At 35.3% G+C, this 27400-nt stretch overlaps 1 protein-coding gene across 3 annotated transcripts; it reads right to left on the bottom strand.

The window, feature by feature from the left end:
- Positions 1–1644: 1644 nt before the first annotated feature.
- KERA (keratocan) lies at positions 1645–9459 on the bottom strand. 3 transcript variants are annotated; one of them, XM_036018584.1, is made up of 4 exons: positions 9365–9459; positions 9134–9185; positions 6910–7803; positions 1645–2920 (listed from the first exon to the last, which is right to left on the bottom strand). In XM_036018584.1, exons 3-4 carry the CDS (start codon positions 7793–7795, stop codon positions 2748–2750), a joined length of 1059 nt encoding a protein of 352 aa, XP_035874477.1. In that variant the 5' UTR covers positions 7796–7803; positions 9134–9185; positions 9365–9459; the 3' UTR covers positions 1645–2747. The 3 variants fall into 3 exon arrangements, with proteins under 3 accessions (XP_035874477.1, XP_028388496.1, XP_035874476.1); XM_028532695.2 differs by having other exon boundaries at positions 9134–9191; positions 9365–9452; XM_036018583.1 differs by lacking the exon at positions 9134–9185 and having other exon boundaries at positions 9365–9454.
- Between the last annotated feature and the right edge of the window lie 17941 nt (positions 9460–27400).

Raw genomic sequence — 27400 nt, 5'->3', positions numbered from 1 at the left:
AGAATCATAGCTTGTGACTTTGAAATTGGCCTTTTCTGCACAGTGTAGTTCCCTTGAAGTGCACTGAAGACTCACATGCATGTCCTTCATTCTTTTTTTGCTGCTGTGTAGCCCTCCACATGTGGATGTTTCTGTGTGTTCAACCAGTCACCTGAAGGAGCACATTTCAGTTGTTTCCACTTTTTGGCATTTGCAAATAGAGCTGCTCTGAACACTCATGTACAGTTTTCATGTGATCGTACATTTTTGTTTCTCTGGACAAATGTCCAAGAATGACATCGCCAGGTCTCATGGTGGTTGTGCGTTTAGTTTTAGGAGAAATTGCCAAATGGTTTTCAAAGTAGCTAAACTATTTTACATTCCTACCAGCAATGAATAAGTATTTCTTCCACATTCTGATCAGTTCCTGATAGTGCTCCTGTGTTTTATTTTGGCCATTCTGACAGGTGTGTAATGTTTCACTATGGTTAGAATCTGCATGTCTCTAATGGCTAACAAGATTAAGCATCTTTCCTTGGGCTTATCTGCATCTGTATCTGCTCAGTGAAATGTCTGTTCATGTCTTTTGCTCATTTTCTAAGTGGATTGTCTTACTGTAGAATTTTGAGGTCACATTTTATATTCTAAGTAGAAGGCTTTTGTCACATAGGTGTTATATAAATATCAAATCACAATTATTAATTTCTTTGTACCCTGCAGGTCTGTTAATAGCACTCATGTATTACAGATTTGTGATTATTTAGCTAATTTGTGTCTTACCCACTTAGTACAAGCGTGAGCACTATTGTATCTCCTGGGTATAATAGAGTCTGATACATATGTGGTGCTCATAGTATATTTTCTAAAATAAAGGAAAAGACAAGAATAAAGGCAGAGAGGGAAGGAGGAGAGAAATAGAAATCTTCGAACTAAAAAAGCTACATGAACATTTCACTACTTTGCTTACAGGTCAGGAATCATTTTTATATTCTTTCTCTTGACTCATCACTCATGCTTTGTTCCACTGGTACATAATTCTACCTCAAGAAAAGGTTTGTTCATTGCTGAGTGACTCTTAACAACTATTAGAAAATTCCTCCTTGGCTACAGCTAATATATGACTCATCCTAAATTTGACCCATATGCTCTGCTCTTCATTTTGGAGCTTCCTGGAACATCCTTTAACCCCCTTTCCACACAGCAAGTTTTCAAATATTTAAAGTTTTATGTTTCTCTCAACATATTCTTTTTTCCAGCCTAATAATACCTAATTACCTATGTTTTATGACATAATTGTATCTGATACATTATTAATGTACTTTGCAGTCTTTTTAAAAAACATTCATTTTCCTAACATCAATTAATTTGATTTCTTGCATTTTAAAAGCTACATTTAAAGCTTGTTAGCTAGTTCTTCCTTCCCACCCCCAACTAAGTTCTGTTGTAAAAATAAGTAGGAAAGACTGCACATTATATTCTCTTCTTGGAAATTCACACTACAGAATAACATATTAAGTTTCTGAGAAGCTTTGGAGTAAAACAATATTCTGGAATTTCTTTAATCTGATTTTTCACAAATATATGTGATCCTTTTTCTAAGGAAATATATTACATTTTATGGGATTTTTTAGGATACTGTTTTGGAAAAATATATAAAGGCACGCATTAGTGTCAATGGAATATTTATTGCTTATAGCATATGTCTTACAAAACCACAAGTCTGAAGTAAACTATACTTTGTTACTTAACAAAATTCTGGGTTAATTTTTTTTAACTCATGAGAAACAGGTGTATTATGTCAGATACTTAGAGTATGAATTTTCTCTCATGTTTACTATAAGAAAAGGAGATACAAAGTGGGAAAATATAGCCATGCTAGAAAAGTGGAAACAATTGTTACTGTAACATTCTCTATTAAAATGTGTTTCTAATAAAACTTGTGAGTAATGTCCCTGAAATAAATATTTTTAACTTGTTTGTTAGAAAGCATTACTCTTTTTATTTTTTTAAATCCCCCAAACACCAACAAATATATGAGCTGAACATTGCAATTCAAGTGGATTTCAAATGTTAAAATATTAAGATTCTGTTGGAATGTGTTATGATAAGTGTAAAAAACTCAGAAGTTTAATTACTGGAGTACATTGTACTATATCTAAAAACAGCTGCTATAGAAAATAGTAGTAAACTAAAAGTGGCAGTTGCTCTGTTATTTGGTATTAAAAGGCTAAGACTCATTATGATGTATTTGATGTATTTCATACTCATTCTTGAGCTAAATATTAAACTTTTACCTACAAAAGCTACTTAGCTATCTGAATTTAATTATTCCTTTATAATTATGACAAAGATCTCATTTTTAAATTTTCTTCAGATCGCCTTACCTCCTGTTCTGTTACTATATTTACACTGTAAATATAGTATCTGCATAAGCACTTTCGAACATATAGAAATATGTTCCTTCTATGCTGCAACAATGTAATTGCATTATTTGGTATTAATAAGCTGTGAAAGAGACAAAAAAAGAATTATCTTTGAGTTGAAACTACTTAACTCTGTGTCTGCTTTCTTTCTTTAGAAAGGTAGGCTGTCCTACACATCATCAGTGAAAACGTCTTTAAATGGAAAACTGCACAGATGAAAATGGTGGCCAAGAGCCTTTGGAAGTGTGATTTTTTTTTTGTTTTAAACCCATAAATGTTATCCACATTTCATGTCAGAAATATTAGCTTGTTAATTAAACCAATTTTAGAATGTTGAAAATGTGTTTAAATGATGATAGTCTGAAGGAGCCTGAAGCAGGTCATTAAATCCATTGGGATTGGTGATCTGATTTCATTTCCGTCCAGTCGAAGGTAGCTCAGGTGAGGTCCATAACTGAAGGAGTCCTGGTCTGCAGGAAGTGTGGCAGGGGTAGGGCATATCACAGAAACGTTCACATCTGGGGAGACAAAGAGAATAAGAATGAATGACTTGGAACACAAGAGCCTAGGGCACGGAAGACCAAGAAACTTACAACGGTTGTATTGAGACTAGTTTTATAATCTATGCAAGTGGCAGGAAACCCTTTTTGCCTAATTTGGGGGTTTAACATATAAGTCTTATAAAAGTATTTCTGAAAAATGGGGCAAAATATACATAGTCATCTCATTCCATATTCTGTTTTACTTAGTACAGAGCACTAGAAAGGACACGTTGTTAAAAGCTTTGATGGAAACAGGATGAGATGAGGCATGCTTAGATTAGTATAGGCTGAGACAGGAAGGATTTAGGATATTTGCTAGAAACAACAGTTCCAGGTTGGTACGGGAAAAATGGGGAGGTACATAAGTAGATGGATGGATGGATGGTTGGATGGATGAATATATAGGTGAAAAATCAGTCTGTTAGAGAAAATGCTTGAAAATTACCTTAAAATGCAAAATTGCAAATTAATAGTGTATAACCAGTTTTTTAAAAAGTACATTTAACATAAGTATGTGTATATGTAACACAGAAAAATAGCTTGAATTTTTATTCTTAAGTGTGTTTAATTGGCAAGGAAACATTTGCCAAAAATTGAATTACACAGAACTCAAGCCAGAAAATAATCCATCTACCTTTTCATATGGTTAAGGTGTGAGAAATTGTGCACCTGCCTTGGATCAGAGCCTTTGGCATTAATGATAATACTGAGGTTTAGGAGCATTCAGGAGAGAAGGCCTATTAAATTAGCAAATTTCAGGGAAGTGTAGTAGCTGATCTCAGCCATGAATCCACGTATTCTGCCTTTAAAACCCATTCTGAAACAATCTGGAGCAACAAATTTTCCTTAGAAAATGAGACACAGCTAAGTCGGGCAATGGTTCCCCTTTGTGTTCTGTTGGTACATAGTATTTACATTGTCCTGGAAGATTTCATGTGTAGAGTGAGGTTGCTTTGCTAGGGTGTTATGCCATTTTGTGAACTGAACTAGCTAAAAAATGGCTCATATTTGTAAAAGTTTTGTGTTTATAAAGTTTTTTTTACAGTATCACTTATCATCACACAGCCTTTATCAGGCATTATTTCGCTCCTCGCCTGGGTGTTGTGAGAATAGTGGTTCAGACAGGTAAGGTAGTGCACACGAGGTATTTCAGCAAGTGAGTCAGCACTGGATCCCAGCCTGGCCTCTTCCTACCACACAGGGCACCCTTCTTACTGGAGAGATTGTGCCCCTTCTGGGTGCTATCTCCTCATCCTCATTGCACTCATGTCCCTTAATCAAAGCTTGTATGAATACATGCAACATAAGAAACATGCACTCTAAATTTAGTTATGTTTTATAAATTAATTATGGCATTTCTGAGAGGCCACCTAGAAGTCACTTATTTGAAAACACAACATTTTGCCAAATTTAAAGTCCCTTGAGTCATCCAGAAGAAATCAGTGTGCTGCCATCAGTTTGCATGTGACAAGTTTACTGCTGTGTAAATTCTGAGATCTCTTCCTATAAAAGGTGTATTTCTTGGAGACTACTTTATTAACATGGCCAGAAAAACTAAGCATTTTAACAATGAATATAACACAGTGTGATATAATGGTGAGCCAATAATAGCCATGAAAATACTTCTTTTAAGTTATTTTTCTTAGAAAGCAAAAATGACCATGCTTTATATCTACATTAAGAATCAAATAAATCAATTTCTCTTTGTTGATGTAGTTGCTCTTAAAATTATTGATAGAAAGCTTTCTAAGCTTTTGTATTCTCCGAACTAATGACAATTGCGCTGTTATTATACTACATGTGTGGGGAAAACAACTTAAAATGAGAAGCCCTGGGCTCGGTTTCCTGCTATTGTATTCATTCTTTGTTCTTGGCAAATATACCTCCTCCCCGGTTGAGCCTCAGTTTCTCTTTCCTCAGAAATTCCTAACAACAGAACACAAGGCTCTTGTAAGGATAACTTGTGGCTCTCAAGTGAGGTCCTGGAGCAGCAGTATCAATAGTTTACCTGGGACCTAAGTGGTCACCTTGGACCTACTGAGCTGGACACATAGTCCTCCAGGTGATTCTGATGCTCACTAAGGTGAGAGACCAATTGAAAGACAAAAATATGTGAGAGAACACTTTGTAAAAACTCTCTAAAATATGAGTGAAAGAACTACAGAATCTTATTCTTCTTTATGTAACTTTGTATAATGACGTACGTGCCCACCTGTGCGTTGAATTTTGCTATCTCATTCCTAAACCTCTCATTCTTAAATTCTCAGGGGGAATCTCTAATTGAAAAACAGAGATTTATAGGGAATTAATTTAAATTAATTCCCCACCTCAAATGTTTGTGAGGCTTTTGTTGTCAGATGAGGAATGTACCTGTAGAAGTATAGAATTTTCATCAGAAAAGAGTTGAATGCATTTCGATCAATACTGGCTCTTTTACTATCTGGTTAAGTGAAATAGGTTATAATCACATTTTGTGCTGCATGGTTTGCTTTTGACTACACAACTAACATATCTCATCACCGTGGAAAAATTGCTGTGCTGGCAGCAACCTGCTTACTAATTCCTGGATTTTATGTTCAAGTATGCTGTTAGAAAAACCAAATATATCTTGAATAATGAGCAATGCCTGGTAGAAAATGTTCTGTTTTTATAAATGGGATGTTTATGTGATCATATACTTAAAGAAAGTCTTAGTTTGTAATAACCAGGCAGCATGGCCTGACAATTATGTGTGTTATTTTCCTACAAACCATCTGACTGATTTTCACTGGAGGTATACATTTGCTAAGGCTGTTCAGGAGAGGTCTCCTCAAGATTTCCTTCCTAAAGGGCTGAGACTGAGGGTGCATGGAGAGGTGCCAGGCTGATTCCAATAACCCTGTCGCTGCACCAAGACATTGTCCACATCTACACCATGGTCAGCTAGATCTCAGGCATAATTGTGAAGGTGCCAAGTTTGCCTTTAACATCCCCAGTCTCTTCTTTCTCTAACTACATCTTTTCTTGATGGCACCTCTGCCTCCAAGGCACTTGGCACTCATCTGGCACTCCCTTACTCAAAGCTGTTTTCAGGGAAGGAGAGGATATTCTACCTTATTGATTGCTATTAGCACTAAGCAGTTGCCAAGTTCCAGGGACGTTTGTTTCCAATTAAGTTGAGCACAACCTTACCAGGGCAGTATTGGTCACCAGTGCATGGCCCCCAAAACAGCAGTCTCAGCATCACCCCAGAACTTGTTAGCAATGGATGGTCTATGGTCCCAACAAACCTACTCCAGCAGAAACTCTGAGGTGGAGCCTCAGGGTCTGTGCACACTGAAGTGTGAGAAACCCACTGCCCAAAGCAGAGACTCTAACAAGGGTGGTGTCAGGGACCTGTTTTTAGGACAAAGGTACCTTTCTGATAACCTCTAAATCATATCCCTTCTATTACTGTTTGTGACATTGTTAATACCTGGAACGTTTTCTTAAATCAATCTACACAATGAAGCACAAAAATTAGAATCTTCTTAGAGTTAAAGAAGTAGAGATTTTTCAGTTTCCCCAGTAGATAATTGCCCACTCTGGGTTACTAAAGTCCACTTTTCAATCTGTAATTTGAAGATTGAAACTTTTGGGTTCATTGAAAACTATCTGTAAATAGATAAAGCTTAACACATTTTTTCAAGTTGATGCCTTTTTTTAAAAATTGTTGTACAGTTACAGTTGTTGCATTATTCTCCCATTAATCTCCTCTGCCTTACTTACCCACCACCTCCCACATTCAATCCTCCCCCACCCCCATTGTCTTTGCCCATGGGTTCTTAGCTTAATATACTTTAAAAATTGAAAATACACTGTAAAAATCTAAGTATACATTAGTTGGGGAAAAAAGAACAACAGATTTTCTGTTTTTAAAGAAGATAGGGAATGAATTTAATGACTGTGAACTTTTTAGTCAAAGACACACCCTGATGGCTACTTACTCTTAATTTTGTTATGATCAAGATGCAGGTGCTGCAGGTGGGCATTGATTCTGGGGACCTTTGTGAGCCGATTGTGAGACAGCTGGAGATCTAGAATGGATGACACATCAAAACCACTTGAAGGGAGACCTGCATCTGATAATTTGTTGTGGTTTAGTCTCAGAAAGGCCACTTTAGGAATCACATTAAAATAATTTTCTGGTATTCCCTCAATGGAATTGTTGTCTAAAAACAGTTGCATTGTGTTGGCTGGTAATCTTGGTGGCATATTCCTCAGGGCGTTCTTGGCCATATTTAGCTGTATGAGGTTCTTAAGTCCCTTAAAGGTGTCTCTTTGAAAGGCGTTGTCTAGTAGTTTATTGTGTTGCAGGTCAAGAAGGGTCAGGTTCTCCAGGTTGCTGAAGGTGCCTTGAGGAATTCTGGACACCTTGTTTCTGGCTAATTGTAATTGTTCTAAACTTCTTGGCAATGGAGAAGGTACCTCCTCTAGCTCGTTATCTTCCAGAAATAAGAAAAGCAGCTTCTTTAGCTGGCTCAGGGCTCCTTTTTCAATTCCATAGTTGGTTATTTTGTTCTTATTGAGATTGATCCATCTCAGCTGGGTGGCATTTTCAAATGGCTTCTCGGGAATTGTTTCTATCAGGTTGTTTTCAAGATAAAGATACCAGATCCTTGAAGGAATAGCAGGGATTTCTTTGAGACCACGATTTTCACAATATAAAGCAGTAGGGAAACTGGGGGGACAGAAACATTCCCTGGGACAATCAAAGTCTTGCTCATTCCAATCTTCTGGATCATGTAACTCATAGACCTGTCTCACAGTCCGAGTCCACACTGAGCCTGTTATGAATACCACCCAGATGATGAAACAGACTGTGGTTGCCATTATAGTATCTAGAACAAAGGAAACAATTGTTAAGTATTGAAGATCTTGATCTTTAGATAACTGTATGCACTAAAATGATCAGTAAACATTGCTTCTTTGCGGGGAGGGTAAACACCTATCAACATTTTATACACAGGTATTAATTTATACCCATTTATTTAGTAAGCACTATATGAAGCATTTTGCAAAGCTGAAACTGACTCACCAACTTGTAGCTTTCTGGTTTTAACCCAAATGCAATGAAAACTGAGAAATGAAAAGCAAATTTTAGGAGCTCTAAGTGCTTTTCCATTTCAAGCTATTTAATGCAAGGAAGTTAATTGAAATCTGGAGTTGAATATGAGAGTACAAAAAGGTGACCTTTAAATAATTCAAATTGAGAGTCTGTTGTTCCTAGGAAGTAGGCATATGCTTTTACTTTTATTCCTAAATGAGCAGAACATCTGGATGAGATTTCCCAGGCTCTTTGGGCCTTGAACCAAAAAAAGCAATCAAAGAATGTTTTAGCAGTTTGTTGTGAGGAAGATTTTAAGATCTGAAGAAAAGTGTGTGATTAATCTTTTACTCTGTTGCTCAACTGCTCAGGTAAGTTTTATTTCGGGGTGTGGGGAGAGACTTCTAATATAAGTACTGGATCAAGTTGTTCAGCTAAGAAATTTGAATAAAGAAATCTCTATATATCACAATTAGGTATATAGTGTATTTAATTATGGCATTTCTATGGTTGATAAGAAACAAATCAAAACATGGTTAGGATGCAGGTACAGTTCCCTATTTTCAGTATGGCCACCAACAAAGAATAGGTTAACATTTACTGACATATGATACATCTAAAAACCATAAGCCTTTTCCAATGATTGTAAACAAGATTATAGGTACAAGAAACTCTCTTAACAGGAATATATATCTATATCTCTCTATATAGTTATATATATATATATATATATAATATATGACATATATAATATATAATCACTAGCATTTAACCAATATACATTTAGTTCAACTGCTTGATAATAAGGACTGAATAAATTTTACTGATTCTTTAGGAAAAGAGAAAATAAACCAGCATTATTTATGAAATGCTGAATTTCAATTCCGCTACTAAATTGAGGGAAAGGACAAGTGCAGAGCTGCTTCCGCAAGCTGTCAGATTTCTTACAATTGCAGAATGCGGCTCTGGTCATCTTCCAGCAGAAACATTAAAATATTTCTGTCTCTGTTTTTTTTTTCAGAATAGGGTTTTGTTTTAGTTGTTGAAGCTGTAATCCTGCCTCTGATGAATCAGAACTTTGAATTCTTAACTTTAAGAATTTAAAAAAGTGCAAAATAGTTTACCTTGCTGTCCAGGAAATATACCGTCGAGTCCTGTGTCTGGGTCTGAAGTTCGCTAAAACTCAGTTAAGAAAAAAAAAAACAAAGAAAAAAAAACTTTGACCAAAGTAATTTGTTTTTATTTCATGCTGTCAAGCCTCCTATAAGAAAAAAATAAGCTTACTCTGACCAGTCACCATGAATACCTTTTGATCTATTGTTTCCACTTTGACAGAGTTTCGGAAGCCCGCTTACCTCAGTCTTCTTGGATCTTCTTCTCCCCTTTCTATTGGTCACTGCTCTTTCACAGTAATGGATTGACCCAGGCTCTACAGTCGTGTTTTTATGAATCCTCCCTAATATATATGCATCAGTACCTCCAACTTTAACCCCTCCAACAACCACAGCACTTAGTACCTAGACAGCACCACACAGGAAATTTTGACTTTAATCTCAAGAATCTATAACAATAATTGAGGGCAATTTTCACCCTGAATTCACAGTTCCAATGGTATTATAGTGTACCAACATCTAGACCTGATTTATCAGCAGGCAACTTAAGGCAGTTTTGGTTTCAAGTGTAACGAAAGAGATTTTAAGACATTTTTTATAGAAGATCTTTTTTAAAAAATGAATACAAACAAAATAATGACTAATGTTCTCTGCTTATGTGGAACTGTATTTTGTTTGTTTATTTGTTTTTTTATTACATAAAACAGATTTTCAATTTTTATTTAGATATACTTTGTTTAAGGGAAAAAGAGATAAAAATGTATGGAAAAATTAAAAAACAAAATCTGGAAAGCTATACCTAATGTTGGCATTAAAAGTAGTATTAGGCTCTGTTTTAGAGAAATAAATTTTTGTGTCTCTAATTCCTCCTAGGAGCTTTATTCCAAATACCTTTTTAAATGAATTCTTTCCTTGCCACAATAGGTATTTTACATTTACTTTGTTATAATACATTCTGTTTCACTGCTATTTTTTCTTTAACACATACATCTAACATTTTTCAGCTTTTATACTTGAGGAATTGTAATGCCTTTTGAGAAAAAGACGCAATTTTTTTTAAAAAACCTCATTTTCAGATATTATTTCTGAATATCTGAAATATTTAGAATGATTGATTATCCTTTTGTTTTTTAAAAGAACCTGCCTTATTCTGAAATCAGGAAGCTTAATTTATATGACTTATTCAAAACTGTTCACATAAGTATTATGAGAGAGCACAGGGAAGAGGAAAGAGCATTAGGTTCAAAGCACCATTTCTGAGCCACCTCCTCCTTCCATCCTAACCATTGGCAGGTCAATTGGAGCTTAGTTAGTCATCTGTAAAATAGTAGTGGACTGCCTCATAAGGGTGTCCCTAGTTTGTGGTGAATGATTATGGAAATGTAAGCCTTTCTTTATTTAGAATTAGCCTTTCTGTCACAAATGGGAAATGCATTCAAGCTAAGAGCTCTTAGAAGACTACTTTTAGAGACTAAGTTCTGAGTGACACATGATCTCTTGATAGTTTTACAGGAACACACTATCATATTTTAAGAAAAAAAGCAAATGTTATTTGCTTTCTCACAATGATATCTCTCTACCGTGCTTTTTTCTTTTCTCTTTTATCCTTTTCTAAGCCTTCAGGATATCAATAACAGATGATCTTCAAATCTGCACAGCTCCCCTTCAGCTACTCCCTTATTTCTTTATTTTCTTTTTTAGAGAATCTTATTTCAGTCATTTCTTAATTTTATTACACAGATGTTGCTACGAGTTTACTGTAGGAAAATTAGAGTAGTATACTGGCTGGCTGCCTTCTCTCTTCATTTTCTGTTCACCATTCCACTCATGACCTACCCACAAAAAATACGGCTTCTCATCTCTCCAATTCCCTAAAATTGCTCCCACAAAAACACCAGTAACGCTTATACTTACTAACTATTGAAGTCTGTTAGTGTTTGGCTTACTTGAGTTCTGACATTTAGAATGCTGACCCTCCCCTTTTATTAAATGTTTCTCTGGCATCATTCTCTTCATTTTTACTTTCCTCTTTTCTTGACCTTCTCCTGTCTATATCCTGAAGCTTTCTGTTTCCCTCTAACATTTTTAAAAGTGTTTCCAGCATTTAGAGCTCTTTGAGATTCTGTCCTCTGTCCTGTACTCTTTTTGTTGTATACATGTTTCCTGTGTTATTCCATGGTTTCAAGGGTTCCCTCTATTTAATAGAGTCTATTATGATGACTCCTGAGTTCCTCTCTCCAGCCCAGGCTCTGAAGAACCTGCACACGATTGTGGGTATACAGCTGCTTTCTAGAAATCACCTATTGCATTTCTCAAAAGCATATACCTAAAATAAAATTTACTATCTCCCTTTATTTCTAAGTACTTTTGTTATTTTATACTTTTGAGTGGTGCTATCATCTTATCCAGCCTCCTAAACTAGAAATCTGGAAATCATTCTTACCTCTTCCGTCTTATTTTGTGAGCATAAGACAACAGTCACATTTTAAGGGTCCTGGGAGACATGATATAAATAAAAATGACCATCTACAGTGCTTCCCAGGTTTGGCATCATTGTTTCCAGACCAAAAACACAGAATGTGTTCCGATGGTAGTATATTCTCTATCTGTATCTTGATTTTTCCTATTACAATCTAATCTAACCTGCTTTGATTACTGATTCTTGCAAAATAGAGACAAATTCTTCATCAAATCTGCTTTGATAAAAGTTCAATAAATTAAATTAAGAGGGTGGTGAGAATGTTTGAGTTGTGCTTTTAAGAATTAACAAAAGACTTTTCCAAGTCTTATCTGACTCCGCTTAAATGCAGAAAGGAGGCCTAAGGGGTTATGATGTGGCTTTGCCATTGTTTCTCTAATGACAGATTGGTGTTTTAGAAGTCCATGGGGCTTCAGACACAGTCTATTCAATAAATATTTACTGAATGAAGCATAAATATCACTTTAGTAGCCATGAGTTTTTGATCAGCATAATTATGTAAATAGAAACATAGTGGAGATCTTGAGACATATGATAAAAAGAAATCTGTGTTTGAGTTCTTTCTGTAACTTACTAGTTGTTTGAGCTTGTAAAGGCTATTTAACCATCATGGGCCTGAGTCTACCCATAATGCACCTGCCCTGCTGACTACTAGGAAGAGTTGTTTGAAAACCAAATAAAAAATGAATGTGAACATGTCAAAAAATGTGTAGGAAAATTTCATAGTGAAATAAATTAAAGGTCAAGGAGAACTAATAAGTTATTTATTTCAAACTCTCTTCTTCTACATATCAAAAATGAGGCCCTGGTATTTCTTCTGGCAGAGAATGTGATAGTAGGCATCTTGGACTACTTGAGAAAAGTCCTTCTAGAAATTGGAGAAAAGGTTCAAGTGTTGTTGTGTTGGTATTGTTGTTGTTTTAACCTCTTTTTTTTTCCTTTTAGTACCTTCTAACGTTTCCTTTTTGTTTGTCTTCCTTTCACTTCTTCCTATTAAAAGCTGGGGAGAGGTATTTTGCTAAATTGTCTGAGACTGAGGAGTTTATCTTATTACAATTGCTGAAGATCATTGACGTTTTAAAAAAGAAAGTGCCTTGGCTTGTGTGGCTCAGTGAATTGAGTGCCAGACTGCCAGCTAAAGGGTTGCTGGTTCGATTCCCAGCCAGGGTACATGCCTAGGTTGTGGGGCAGGTCCCCAGCAGAGGGTGTATGAGAGGTAATGACCATTGATGTTTCTCTCCCTTTCTCCTTCCCTCCCCATCTCTCTAAAAATAAATGAATGAAATCTTTAAAAAAAAAAAAGAGAGAGAAAGCAATGCATGAATGTAGTAGAAAAGACATAAAACTCTGGTAGGATTTCAAATTTGTTGGCATATGTGATGCATCTATTTTAATGACAGTTGTACTATTAGTGCTCCCAAGAACTTTGTTTATGGATAATTTACTGGACTTTTGCTGAGAGAAATAATTTGCTCTTAATATATCAATTTCAGCCTTGTTTGACTAAACTCTGTCAAATAATTAAAAAGTATAAAAGGAATTCCCTAAAATATATAGCTGACACATGCATATATTAATATATATATAATTTTAAAATTTTGTCAATGCAATACCTTTAAAACATAGTAATGATACATTTAAAAGGTCAAAGCCACTACACAACTGATAATGAAGATAGCAACCCCCAACTCACCCACCTCAGTATAAGTCTCATTCCCAGATGGTCATCTGGTCAACCCTCTACTAATTACTTTTAGTATTCATTTTAATGTCCTTGTATTCCTTTTTATTTGATGTACATTTTAAACATCTATACTTTTCATTAGATAAGGATTTAGCACACTTGTTTAGTATCACTTTGTATCACTCCACTTGCAGCCATGATGCCCTTCAGTGAGTCTGAATGGCTGCATATCCCAAACTTCTATTTAATATTCACTGCATACATTATTGTGCCATATAAATATTGTTTACTTCTAATAAAACAATGAAAAATATTTTAATTTTTATTGTACCACATGTATTAGCTGTTATATAAAAGAATATACAGTGTGTTATATATACATACACAAATACTTCACTAATATTTTCCCAAATCTCAAACAGAATTACAAAATCATTTTGAAAAAATTTTGGCACTCAGCAAGTAGGGGTAACATAGTGTGTTGTTTGAAAGCCATATCTGCTTGGGTTTAAATAAATCTCTTCAATTTACTAGCTGTGAGACCTAGAACAATTATCTTTGCCTTTGTCTCCGTATTTGTAAAAATAATAATAATGGTAATGATAATAATATCAATAATGCCCCCCTATATGGTTATTATAAGGATTAAATGAATTAATATTTTTAAGGCACTTAGAACATTATAAAACTGTTAATAAATAAAATCAAATATATTAGGTTTACTGTGTTTTCCTGAAGATATCTTCCTTGGAATTCCATATCCTCCTTCAATGTAGTTTGCTGGCTATTGCAGACCAACCAAAGCAAATTTGGCAGATGATAACTGTTCATTTGTATGGCACATTTTCATTGTCTCATAGTTAATGAGAGCTATAGGAATCCTCCCTTGCAACCTACACAGAGGTATCTTACATAACAGCTACTTATTTGCAACAGGTGTTAAAAAATTCACCTACTGAATCTTCATTATCAGGTTTCTTCAAATATTAACAAGCATACCTTAGGCGTAAATTAAAACTATACCCCCAAATCACACTGTCTCTGCTAATGTGCTGTCGTTCAAAGTACAGTTATGGATAATACAACCCTTGCTTCCTGGGCCTGTGGGATTGTTGGGGTTCTGGGCTTCCTTCACTTATTTCCTATGTTAGATCCCTTGTTACTTCCTGGGCCTTGTGTTCTGCTCTTGGTTAACTCCATCCATAATGTTGGGAGAACACAGCTTCTAATCACTTTATGTGCCTATGAGATAATTTTGTGTGTCCATGTGTATAAACTCACATGTTTAAAAAGTATTTATTCACTTAGCATAATGCTCTCCAGATCCATCCATGCTTTTGCAAAGGGTAGAAGCTCCTTTCTTTCTGCTGCATAGAACTCTATTGTGTAAATGTACCATAGTTTTTTGATCCACTCATTTACTGATGGGCACCTAGGTTGCTTCCAGCACTTGGCTATTGTAAATTGTGCTGTTATGAATATTGAGGTGCATAGGTTCTTTTGAATTGGTCTTTCAGGATTCTTAGGATAAAATCCCAGCAGTGGAATTACTGGGTCAACAGGCAGTTGCATTTTTAGTTTTCTGAGGAAACTCCATACTGTTTTCTACAGTGTCTGCACCAGTTTGCATTCCCACCAATGGTACACTAGGGTTCCCTTTTCTCCATACCCTCTCCAACACTGGTTTGTTGATTTTTTATGATGGCCATCCTGACTGATGTGAAGTGGTATCTCAATGTGCTTTTAATTTGAATCTCTCTGATGACTAGTGATGCTGAGCATCTTTTCATATGTCTCTGGGCCCTCTGTATGTCCTCCTTGGAGAGGTGTCTGTTCAGGTCCTTTGCCCATTTTTTAATTAGATTTTTTTGTCTTCCTGGTGTGGATTCGCATAAGCTCTTTTATGGTGGGGGGAAAATGGAGACAACTATATTGTAACAGCAATAATAAATAAATAAATAAATAAATAAATAAATAGTATTTATTCAGCCTGACCACTTAACTTATATTTTGACTGGATAGAATTCTAATTTAAAATAACATTCCTTCCAAATTTTGGAGCTATTTAAAACATGATTGTCTGGTTGCCTCTGAAATTGAAATGTAAAAGGTTGAAAAATTGTAATTTTCAATTTTCAAAATGCCACCTTCTTCTGCTCTCTGAAAATATAATTTGCTTTAAATCAGTTTCCAAGCTGTGACAACAATCTGCCTTAAGAGGTTGTATGTTTCTCATCCACTGGGCACTCAAGGAGACCTGTCAACCTGCAAATTCTTTCCCATAGACCCCAACTAGTTTTTTCTATTTTCACTTAGCTAGTGCTCCTTCATGTGAGACTAATTCTCTTATCTTTTCTACTTCCCTTTTCAAAAACTTTATGTTTTCTAACATATTTTCTTAATTTTGTTTCAGACCTTTAAAGTTTCTATAGCATATATTTACTTTGGGAATTTGTTCTCAGTTGTTCCCTTCCTAAAGCATTCTTTCATTTCCTGTAATTACTATCTTTTATTATCTCATTTAAAATAAGATGAAAATCTCTAAGATTTTGGTAGATCTTAAGTTTTTTCTACTCTCTGTGATTATTTATTTCCTTTGATTTCTTTTCGTAAATCTTGGTTTGACTTGGCTTATGGAAATATTTTATATTGGGAGATTTCCTTACATATCTGATGGTGCTGTGCTGAACTTTGAGACTTAAGAAAAAAGCACTAATAATCTTATTGGAAGACCTATGAGAATTGATACCATTCAACTTCATTCTAAAATGATCCTGTTTGTGTTCTCTCTGCCTGTCTGTATATGCGTGTGCTGGGTATAAATTGACCCCCCTCCAAATTTTTTTTCAATGCTTGGTTCATCTATCCTACTTTTCATAGCTATAATATTTATTAATACTACTAAGCATGAGTTTTTTTGTTGTGAATAGATAGCAAATAGTTTTCATTTATAGTTTAGCCTCTGTGTTTGAAACATCCTAAAGTTATGCTGATTCCCAAATTGATCTGAAACTAGTAGTAAATCCTGTCACTTCTAATCTATGTTTTTATTCAACTTGGATATTTATGATTCCCTACTGTCAGTTGCTTTAAGACTGTATGAGAATACTTTACCTAATCAAGAAATAAAGATAAAAATAGCTCTGTGATTCTTGAGTGAGTAGTTACCAACTACCCAGAGTTACTCTCCTCTAGAATGATTTTCTTCTAGCTTCTCAAGCCCTCTTGATTTCTGCCACGTTAGTCTCAGCACCATCAGCCTTCAGAGTATGCTAAGATAACAGGAGGTAAGCAGCCTGAAAGCCAATTAGTTTGAAGCTCATCTCCAACAAACTTCAGAAGAGGTCTCTTACAAGACAATATTTCATTGAAATGCTGAGAAAAATACTACTAGACTCATGATATTGCAAGTAATTGTATATTCATTAAATTGTATATGTATTCTTGTTATCCTTATCTTCTTTTCACAGTGCCCATCCAGGCCATCCCACATTGGAGCTATATTGTTGTGACAATCAATTTTCAGTTGTTTCCTGCATACCATATAGCATCCATTATAGTTTGATTGCATATGTACTCTTCTCAGTCAGCTGGTCATAGACAAAGCCCCTCTGGGGTCATAAGTGTGCCTGAGGAAGGGGCAGCAGGGACACAGGACCAGGACCTTTTTGGTCTTATTTGCATTTATATCATGTTCAGATTTTAGGCTAGATAGATCAGATAATATGAGTTTATGGGTAATAAATGTCAAATTATTGTTTAGCTTCCCATTGTGATAAGTTTCTCAACAACAGGATAAGTATTTGCTCAATATAGGATGCCCTTGCTTCCAAAGCTAGGGATTTAATTCTTTTATTGAGGCTTACCACCTACCACATTTAATGACATGATCTGCTTCACACTGTTTAAATATCACTTATTCTGATGAGTAATAAGTAGTGGGATCCCTGTGAGCTCCACTATTTGGAAAGTCTTTGATTGCCATGGACAAACTCAGATCTTACAGCTTCTCAGCACTGGGCTCACACATGGCCTCCAAAATTCAGGGACTCTCCATGTTCTTAGTGGAAATGGGTACATAGCTCAGTAATTTGTCTTCACTTTGGAGAGATAGCCCAACTTTCTTCAGAACCCTAAACCCTTATAATAAATCAATGACTTGGCTGCCCTATGATCCTTTGTTGTATTTATCTCCAATGCTCTGGCATTCAAGTATCTAAATAGCATATCTAGCTAAGAAAGTTTTCCCTCCAGATTGTATCACAACTGTTCGTGAGATGGTTAGCTCTGCAGACTAAAATGTGATGCAAAGCCAGAGAGTTAACACAATCCAGAAACAGTACAGCAAAATTCTATTGCTGTACCTGTCTGGTGAAAGAAAACAGACTGCCTCTAGCAATTTTGTTTACTGGAATAGTGGAAAAAGACATTACTCAGGTCAGTTGCTTCATACAATGTCCTAAGAGCTGTGATGATTTAGACTGCATATGAAACAGCAGCTGCCATCTAATTAAACTTTGGAAAATCCATTCGTATTCTCTAAAGCTATTCTTCTATAACCGAACACTAGACTTAAGTGGAAATCTTCTGAGAATTATTAACCCTGCATTTTTAGTTTTAAAGGTAGTGCTAGTATTTCTAATTGTTTTATAGAAGTGATATTGCTATTAATTTACTCTTTTTTGCAGGGGTGGAATTTTCTACTCTGCAATTTTCTACTTGGTCTTTTTAATCAGAATGGTTCTTCTTTCATGGGTAACAGAGACATTATGAAGAAATGTATCACTTTCTGAGGTCACCCATTCCAACTATACACATAAAATTTGGGAAACAAATTTGGGAAGAATATGAGCTAAATAAAGGTAATTCTCTGTTTGTCATCTTAACACCAAAATACCCTAACTAGCAAAGGCAGGAGTGCCCTATGGTCCCAGGAATTAGTTATTAGTTTTGTTTCAGAACTACATTTTCTCCCTTCGGGCACAGTTACTCTGGTCATGAATTCTTATTCTTTTAGAAGACTAGGTTAAAATATATAATAGATGATACCACAAATGTGTGCATACATATCATCATAAGATGCTTATTTAAAACAAGTTATTCTTTCATTCTGTTAGCTCTAGGTCCATGATTTGGCTAATGCTTAAAAATTCAGTGAAGGGCAGACATTCTGCATCATACATCATAATGGCTCATCCAAGGCTCTGATAAGCATTTTTGAAGAGGTTTTGATTTTACAAATCAAATAAGCTCCATGGAGAACTTTGCATCTCTTTCACTCTCAGAAATTTCATTATCAACTAGCCATTTTCTTAGGAGCAGACAATTCTGACTTTATGTCAATCCTTGTACCTATTAACAGGAAATATACCTATTTTACGCCTTGGTATTTAAAAGACACTACTTGATCTCTTCCACTCTGGGTTTATCCTGATACTCCCATCTCCAATATATTTCTCAATTTATAGTGAAGGCGAATGGGTGGATTGCACATGATAAAACCACTACAGAATTCCGTTGTATGCAATTTTTATTTTGTGCCTTTGCAATGTATTAGTGGACCCATTTAATTTAATGTATGCTTCTGCTGAGTCCATTATGTGATGTGTTCTAGCAAACTCTCAGACAGATTCCTAGTTGTTTAAATTAATTCGGTGAATCCAGAATCCCTTGAAGTGTGCTCAAAAAATCTAAATTCAACCTGATCTAATATTATGATTCCCTTCCTTGGCTGAGTATTTTCAGAAATTATCTTTTCTGAATATTTAGCCCATATAAGTTAGGAAATGCTTATAGTTCCTTTAGAGTATATTTTCATCCCTAGATTTTGCTTTCTACAGGGTCTGGCAGAAGTAAAGCTTGCTTGAATATGGTTGGTAGGGTATATGAATGTCTCACACAAGATGGACAGCAATTTGAACATTTCACCTAAAATGTCATATGGTGTGCTTGAGTGTGATATTGTTATGTTACAGAATTACATGCTTACAATTTTGTAATACATGATTTTTGTAATAAACAGGGGTGTTATTTTTGCCAGACCCTATAATTGATACCTTATTTTTACCTCTTATTATTGGTTAGGAATCCTTGCAGGTTAAGGGGTAAGGACATGAAAAGAATGAAGTTCCTTTTAAAGTTAATGCCTTGAGTTGAAGGAGTAGCAGCATCTTCAAACAAGTAAGAATTGCTTTACAAACAGAGGAAAATGGAGCTCTCTCAGCAAGCAACACAGATTCCATGGGGCTGAGGTTTGATAGGCATTCCCACTCATCTGGACCTTATTGTATAACCCTAGTTAATCTTGGGGGACTTTTTTTTTCAGATCAATTCCCTAACTTTTATAGAGACAAAATTAATAGTGCATTAATTACAGGTAAGAAAGTGTGTGTGTGTGTGTGTTTCACCCTCTCATCCTGCAGCAGAAAGAAATGAGAACTTTATCTTTTAAGAATAAATTTATCAAGTTCTTATATTTCGATCCCGAAACATAAACTGAAAATTTAGGAAGTTGAGCTTGCCATTCTCTCGTTTCCAGCTACTCCATGGACCTTTAGATGCAGCCACTCTGCCCTTCAGTCCTATTTCATGTCCTTTATACTTCCCTATGACAACGTCTATGTCTCTGCATAGTTTCAGAATTTTTACTACTTTTTACCTGAAGTATGCTCATAATCAATCTTACTCTTCCCCACATTTCTCAACAATCTGATGTCATAATGAATTTCTGGCATCAATATCTTTATCAAACCAGGCCTCTAGACTATGAACACCAGTTAACAACTCTAGGTATTTTAATCAAAACAAAATTTCTTTGAAGATAGTAAGTGAAGTAATGTAAATGAGAGGAAGCTGAAAGGCTGGATTTGGAAAACAAGCAGAAAACAAAGAGACTTTTAGAGAATCATCTGGCCATGTAGCCACTGCCAACACTGATAGTGCTCCCTGGGGGCCCTGATTGGGAGCCACTGCAGACAAATTCTAAGCCAGGAACAAGCATCTGCTTGGCAGAGACAGCCACAGGCTCTACTGGGATTTAGGAGGGTAGGGAAGGAAGAGATTCCTGGGGTCTGCTAGGCCCCACCCACCAAGATTGCAGTCAAAGGCAGTTCCTCACATAGAGGAAAAATGGAGTTGGGGCAGATAATCTTTTACCCAGAAATATAGAGTTGCTTAATAAAAAAATTAAATGGGATTTTTTTTTTTTTTGCACAAGAGATTTTTTCATGATTTGTCCTTTGCTTACTGCATGATCAGGATTCTTTTACTTGGACTTTTGCAGTTTTCTGAATTTAGTTATAGCATCAGTCCAAACCGTGCTCATAATGCTTCTTCTACCAGAAATCCTCTTATCACCTGTTTATTGATAGAATATACACTCAAAGCACTTTTTCCTCCATGATGGCTTTCAGTATTTCTTGTCCCCCAACAATAGAAATGAGTATATGCTCTTATTAAAAATTACAATACCTAATGTAGACTCAAAAAATTCTAACTCAAACAATTTGTAGTTGTTTCAATCCTTGTCTTCTAGGCTGTAAGCTCCTGATGCTGGCAATTTTTTTCTGCTTTTTTGTTTTTTAAATTGACCAGCATTGTGCTGACATACCATAAGTGTTTAATAGATGCTTATGCTTATGTGATGAGGAAAAGGAATTAAATTTGGTTGACTGCTCTCATAGCCCTTTTAGCCCACCTTTAACTCTGTAACAAAATAATTTTAAGCTGTGTTCTTTAATTTTAAGCATCTAATTCTTAACTTTTTTTCTATTATGAGAATAGGTTACATAAAATAATTTAATATTATTAACAATTATATTTAGCCTTCATTTCAATAGAAATTTTCAGTTTCACTGACTGTAACTACTCACTGGAGATGGATATTCCAATTAATTACTTGCATATGAATAGGTTTTTCCTCTCTCTTTTTTACTTATTTTACTAAATTCCTCTACTTCTTAGGACTTTTAGAATAAAAATTACTCCTGTTTATGGACTTTCTGTATGTCCCTCAAAATTTAAAATGTATCAGAGCAAAAGAGTTTTAAATAAAAGCATTGCTTAGTAGTTTTATCACTGGATGGTAAATTTGTTTTTTAGTTAAAGAAATAGCTAAAGACAATGTGTAATTAAATGCTTAACACTGGCATCAGCGGCATCAGCTATCCACAGGATTTCCTTGATATCTGGATTGGAATGAGGAAGCAGGACTCACAGTCAACTGTCTCCCTGCCTGGGACTGTGGGGGATTCATCTAATCTGCATGGTGAAACAGAGGCCAGGAGGACGCTTATCTTATTGGTTATTTTCACAATTAAGTATAATTCCATATGTAAAACATGTAGAACAAAGACAATCATGGAAGTTCAGCTTTTATTATTGCTGCTATGAAAAGGAATAAGAGAGTCAGAATGTTAGGAAAAAGGGTCTAACTGGCATGGAAGGGCAAAGCTGGTTCATGAAATGTCAAACATGTCTCCACTGAAGCAGGAGACTGGCATCCTGTTTGCTTACGTAGCCAGACTTTAAGTGCACATGATTCTGCTTAGTTTCCATAAAGGCCTCTCTTGTGTTTTATTGATATTTTGCATTTTTTACTATTCACCTTTTTAAAAATTGTTATTTATTTATTTATTTAAGTAGTTGTCTCCATTTTCACCCCACCACTGCCCACCATCCCACCTATCCCCACCTCCTACCCTCGAACCTATCCCCTTTGGCTTTGTCCATGTGTCCTTTATACGTGTTGCTTGACAACCCCCTCCCCTTTTCCCCCATTATCCCTCTCCGCCTCCCCTCTGGTTTCTGTCAGTTTGTTCTTTATTTCAGTATCTCTGGTTGTACTTTGCTTGCTTGTTTCTTTTCACCTTTGTATGTCTTTCCTCATGCACAGAACTTTTAATGTAATTAATGTGCACCTTCTTATTTATACTTTTTCCTGTAAAATTGTATTTTTATATGAATGAATTTTGAATTTATATAAATGTTATCGGTTTTACTGTTTCATTCTTTAACCAACAATTTATTTATTTATTTATTTACTTTGAATTTATTGGGGTGACATTGGTTAATAAAATTATTTAGGTTCAAGGTGTACAATTTTATAATACATCATCTGTATACTATATTGTGTGTTCATCACCCCAAGTCACGTCTTTTTCTACCACCATTTATCCCCCCTTAAGCCTCTCCTGCCTCTCCCAACCACTCTTTCTCTCTTAGTGACCATTTTTATGATTCTACCTTGCACTATCTTGCACTAATACATTTTGCCTCCTACTTCTCATTGAAAGCCTGATTTTTTTTCTTTAGGAGATATTCTTTGAAAAACAGCTAAGATGTTGTATAACAATGTTCTTTCCATTTTTCTTGTTGGAATAGTTTTTCATGTTCCTGGCTAGAGACCCCATCCATAGTTTCCATATTCATAATTTTGGATAAGATGCTATTTCTTTTCCTATTAAAAAGGGTACCATTCCTAATTGAGGTATTAAGAAAGTAGTCATCTAAGAAACTATAAATTACAAAAATGTGCATTGCTAGTGTATGCCCAAAAGCTAAAGTGTTGAAGAAGTGTAACACAAACCTACTTTTGTGTGTGTGTAATTCTTAAATAAAACCAAATAAAATGTGTTTGTTATTTTATGTTTGGTGCCAGTGTATAGTAATGGAGATTCCAGAAATGACTGTGAATTTCATTTATTGAATCTGAAGAAATACACTGCACTGATGGTAAGATGGTTAACCTTTCCGTCTGCTAAATTAAGGGAGCAAAGCTAAAGTGATTGCAAAAGTATTGAGAAAGCCCCAATCTAGTAGTTTTTGTTCTTGGTCCAATTTTTAAAAACAGAAAAAAGACACTCGCTAATAATATGAAGGAAAAGTTATCAACTTTTTTGCTTTAAAAAATCTCATTACTAGTTTGTAGCTCCTAGGATTAAACTGATTTTCAGTTTTATATATGATATAATTTAGTTTATTTTTCTCTACTGGTGAAAATACAAAAGAAATAGTGTTTCCATTAACCAAACAAAACAAAAAAAAAACAAGAAAAAGAACCTATGTGATTCACTGTCAAGTAAAAAAAATAATTTTAATTTATTTAAATTTTAGTATCTATTACCTATCAGTATTTAATGCTTCAGAAAGTTCAAGTAGGATAAGGATTTTGATATGGTCATTGTTTTTGGTAACTTTCCCTATAATTAGTATTGAGTTTGAGGGCAATAACTGTTGACCTTAACATAAGCTGTTATGTGGTAAAGAAAAACAATATAAAAGATTTTAATAGGAAACAATATTGGGGAGTTTTTGAGAATTATGTCACCACTGGAGCATGTTTTTAAGCAGAGAAATATTGCAGCATTTCAGTTCTAGATCAATAGCAACTAAAGTTAACAATTATTTATGAATAGCCATGATATAGCTTGCTAAGTGCCATAAAAGATATTAGTGATATTGAAGAGAGTCTAAGAACTCAGGTGTCAAGCCACCTCCCTGTCCATTTAGCAGTTACTCAGTCTCCCAAAGACTAATTTGTTTAGAGAAAAACTCAAAAATGCTGTGCCATGATTTGTGTTTAAGGATATTATGAAATATATGTACAGTACAATATCTAGAGTAGAGATTTAGAGGAGTTTGGAATAAGTCTCTGCAACAACTTTTACATTTTGTAATGGAAACCTTACATAATCAAAACTTTTCCCCAAATGCAATCCCAGTAGTTGTGTTTTCCCATAGTTGACTTTTACACCATGAAGATCCCATGAAATGATGTCTGTGACATTATTTTAATTGTGTCTATGGATTCTAAAGATCTTATTTGTAGAATCCTTAACATATCAAACTTTGTGTTTGTGTGTGTGTATGCGTATGAGAGTGAGAGAGAGAGAGAGGAGGAGGAGGAGGGTGGGCAGAGGGGCGGGAGGGGGAAGAAGAGAAAGAGGAAGAAGAAGAAGGAAAAAAGAGATTGTTGTTGCTAAAGATGGGTTTACCTCACTGAACCAGAAGAGAAAGGCTAATATCAAATTCAAATTTTACATAAGCGTACACTTTCCAGTTCTGCCTGAGGAAACATGATCAGCTGGGCCCAGGAGATAGCACAGCATCAAATGACTGCTGGAGCCCTTTGAAATCACCTCTGCACACTGAAATCAAACTTAACACCTTGAAAGCAGGACCGATAGAAATTGGGTTTTCAAAATATCTTTCTCCTTGCCTGCCCAAACTATAAAATAATTTCTTTACATTTAGCTGAAATCTTGAAGTGAGCTCAGGCATTGTGTTTATAGAGATCTGTATCCAAAATGACACAGTTATTATTTTCACCTTTGTATATTTTCAATTATAGTCAAGGTTATTCTTACATCTGCTTGGAATTAGACTAAAGGGAATTGTTAGGGAGAAAAAAATTGAAGGGGAAAATTGAATAAGCATACACATTTTATAGAAAGGAATTCTTGTAAAGTAAGCTATTGGAACCTGAGGTAACTTGGCCAGGTGTATCTGCCACTAAGCATTTTCCCCAACTTGTGTAGAGAATTGTAGTTTTTATTTGAAATATTAGAAATCTAAAAAGAGCTGGCCACATGTTCCACTATACATTTATAATTTCTCCCAAGCCAAACAACTTAATTTCAAATATTTTCAGCCAAAGGACAATAATATTTGCACTGTTAAAATCATTTTCAACTCTCAAAAAACCTCTGACCTGTTGGCTTTCTAAGTTGATACTCACTTTCTACATTATTTCTAGGGTTTTAGCTCAAATTCATAAACTTTATGCAAAAATGTGTGAATTCTTTGGCTTATTAAGTCCTTTAATGGCCAATTAATTACATTACTTTTAACATACAGTATGGGGCAAAATTAAGTTTACAGTTGTATCAGAAACTATTCTTGTATTATTAATCAATTACTGTATTATTTTCCATATAAACAACTGTAAACCTACTTGTGCCTCACCCTGTATTTACTCAATGAATATTAAGGAAAGTGTCCTAAAATAATTTTAAATATACACCTTTCTCAACTAAATTCTATTTTTAAAGATTTTATTTATTTATTTTGAGAGAGAAGGGAAAAGGAGAAAGAGAGGGAGAGAAACATCAATGTGTGGTTGCCTCTCAGGCACCCGTACTGGGGACCTGGCCACAATCCAGTCCTGTGCCCTGACTGGGAATGGAACTGGAGACCCTTTGGTTGACAGGCCAGCACTCATTCCACTGAGTCACACCATCCAGGGTTCAATTAAATTCTTATAAGAATGAAAGATGACTTAAATTCAGATTTTAAAAATAATGTTTTTAATAGAAAATCCAAAAAGATTTTTTAAAAGCACATTTTAAAATGAATATTTTTTCTAGAATCTTTCCATATTCTTTCAATAACCTTACCTAAGGGTTTCTTAAAATTTATAATCATCCAAGGAGCTTGTCAAAATTTCATGTTCCTAAGGCTTAATTCCAGATTCTGATATAGTAGTTTTGAGATGGAGCCCAGGACTCTGCATTTTTATTATGACTCCAAAGTGATGGTGATTCAGATTGTCCAAGCATAACACTCTGGAAAAGTTTATACTCTGTATTTTTTTAAATTAAATTGTGATGTCTCATCTCAAATTGTCTTTTCCTTTGTGCTTCCTAGGAGAGCACAAACGTTCAAAGTTGGCTTTTTTTTTTTAGTTATATTATAATCTTTCATGAGGGAGTTACTTAAGCTTAAAGTGGAGAGTACAGCATAAAATTTCACTGTCATCTCTGAAATACAGCCTTGTTGTCCTTTAGAATTTAGAATTTTCCATAGCCTCTGAGAAGGGAAAGAAAAATAGAGACACTTTTGAATTTACATTCTGCCAGTTGGCTGCTATGCCATTGTGAGCAGAGTGACAAAAAACCTGCACCATTTTCTTTCCATTTTCACCAGATGGAATCTATCACATCTATTCTAAAAGCACTCCGGGCTGGGTGGGATGTGCTGTGTCCCATCGGCTCCTGTGTCCACAGGATCCCTACTGCTGGACATTGTGTCTAGCTCTTTAGGACTTATAAACATCCTTTAAAAAACTATTAATTGGTCTTTACTGATAATTCCTTTTGTTTTCCTTTACTATCATAAATTTATTCTCTGGGTGTAGAGGAAAGAAACTACACCCTTTCCCCAACTGGTCTAGCTCAGCTGATGCTTTGACACCTTTACCAGGCTCCATGTGCAGGTGGGAAGCCACTTTGTGTCCCTCGAGCTTCCTGCACTTTTGGGCAAAGTGTTATCATTGGTAATTATTTGACTAAATGGAGATGAGTATTTTTTCCATAGAACTCATGTTCTAAGTGGGTGGATAAGAGGCGTATAAGCAAACAACACAGTATTCAGAGTGTGTGGCATGTGACAGTGGTGAATGTCATAGGGGTCAGATGAAGAAATGAAAGAAGAAAGAAAAAGAGGGAGAAGAGAAGAAAAGAGGGATAGAGAGAAGGAAGAAGTTCAGAGAAAGGGGGTAATTTGATTTCATGATAGGAGAAAATGACTTTCCAAAAAAGTGGCATTTAAATCCCCCCTAAAGCATTTGGACATGGGTGTAGAAAAGTGTGATGTATTACGCATAGTGAATAGTCAGGCTGGGTCTAAAATGGGTACTATTAGAATTGTTGCTGATAAGCACCTCACCAAATACTGTATTTGATTAACCTGCATTTAGCCAAGTAAATATTCCCTAGGGCATGAAATAAGAATTGGAGGGAACTACAGAGTATTACACAAAACAGCCTGCACTGAGCATCTCTGGAGTTTGTTATAAAACACAAACTTCTCTTTCTTCTTTAATATGTTGTGCTATGTGATGACAAGGACTCAGATTTCTTGGCTGTGGTATGTTCTTTCATAAGATGATGTTCAACATTCATGCTTGTCAGTAATGTCCATCTTGATTAAAAATCTATAGTCTTTATAATACCTGATACCAATTAAAGTACATCATGTTTTACAACTTAAGTAGATTATTTTGTACCTGGACAAACCAGGGCTCAGCCACATGGTGACTTGATACTGGACCCAAAAATCAGTGTTGAAGGAAATAAGTTTTTATTAACAGAGTTCCAACCTTGGGAGGACTGAGAGG

The sequence above is a fragment of the Phyllostomus discolor genome, chromosome 2, assembly GCF_004126475.2.
Source record: "Phyllostomus discolor isolate MPI-MPIP mPhyDis1 chromosome 2, mPhyDis1.pri.v3, whole genome shotgun sequence".
In the NCBI taxonomy this organism is placed as follows: Eukaryota; Metazoa; Chordata; class Mammalia; order Chiroptera; family Phyllostomidae; genus Phyllostomus; species Phyllostomus discolor.
The sequence above is the reverse complement of the archived record's forward strand: the minus strand, read 5'-3'. Positions and strand labels throughout refer to the sequence as shown.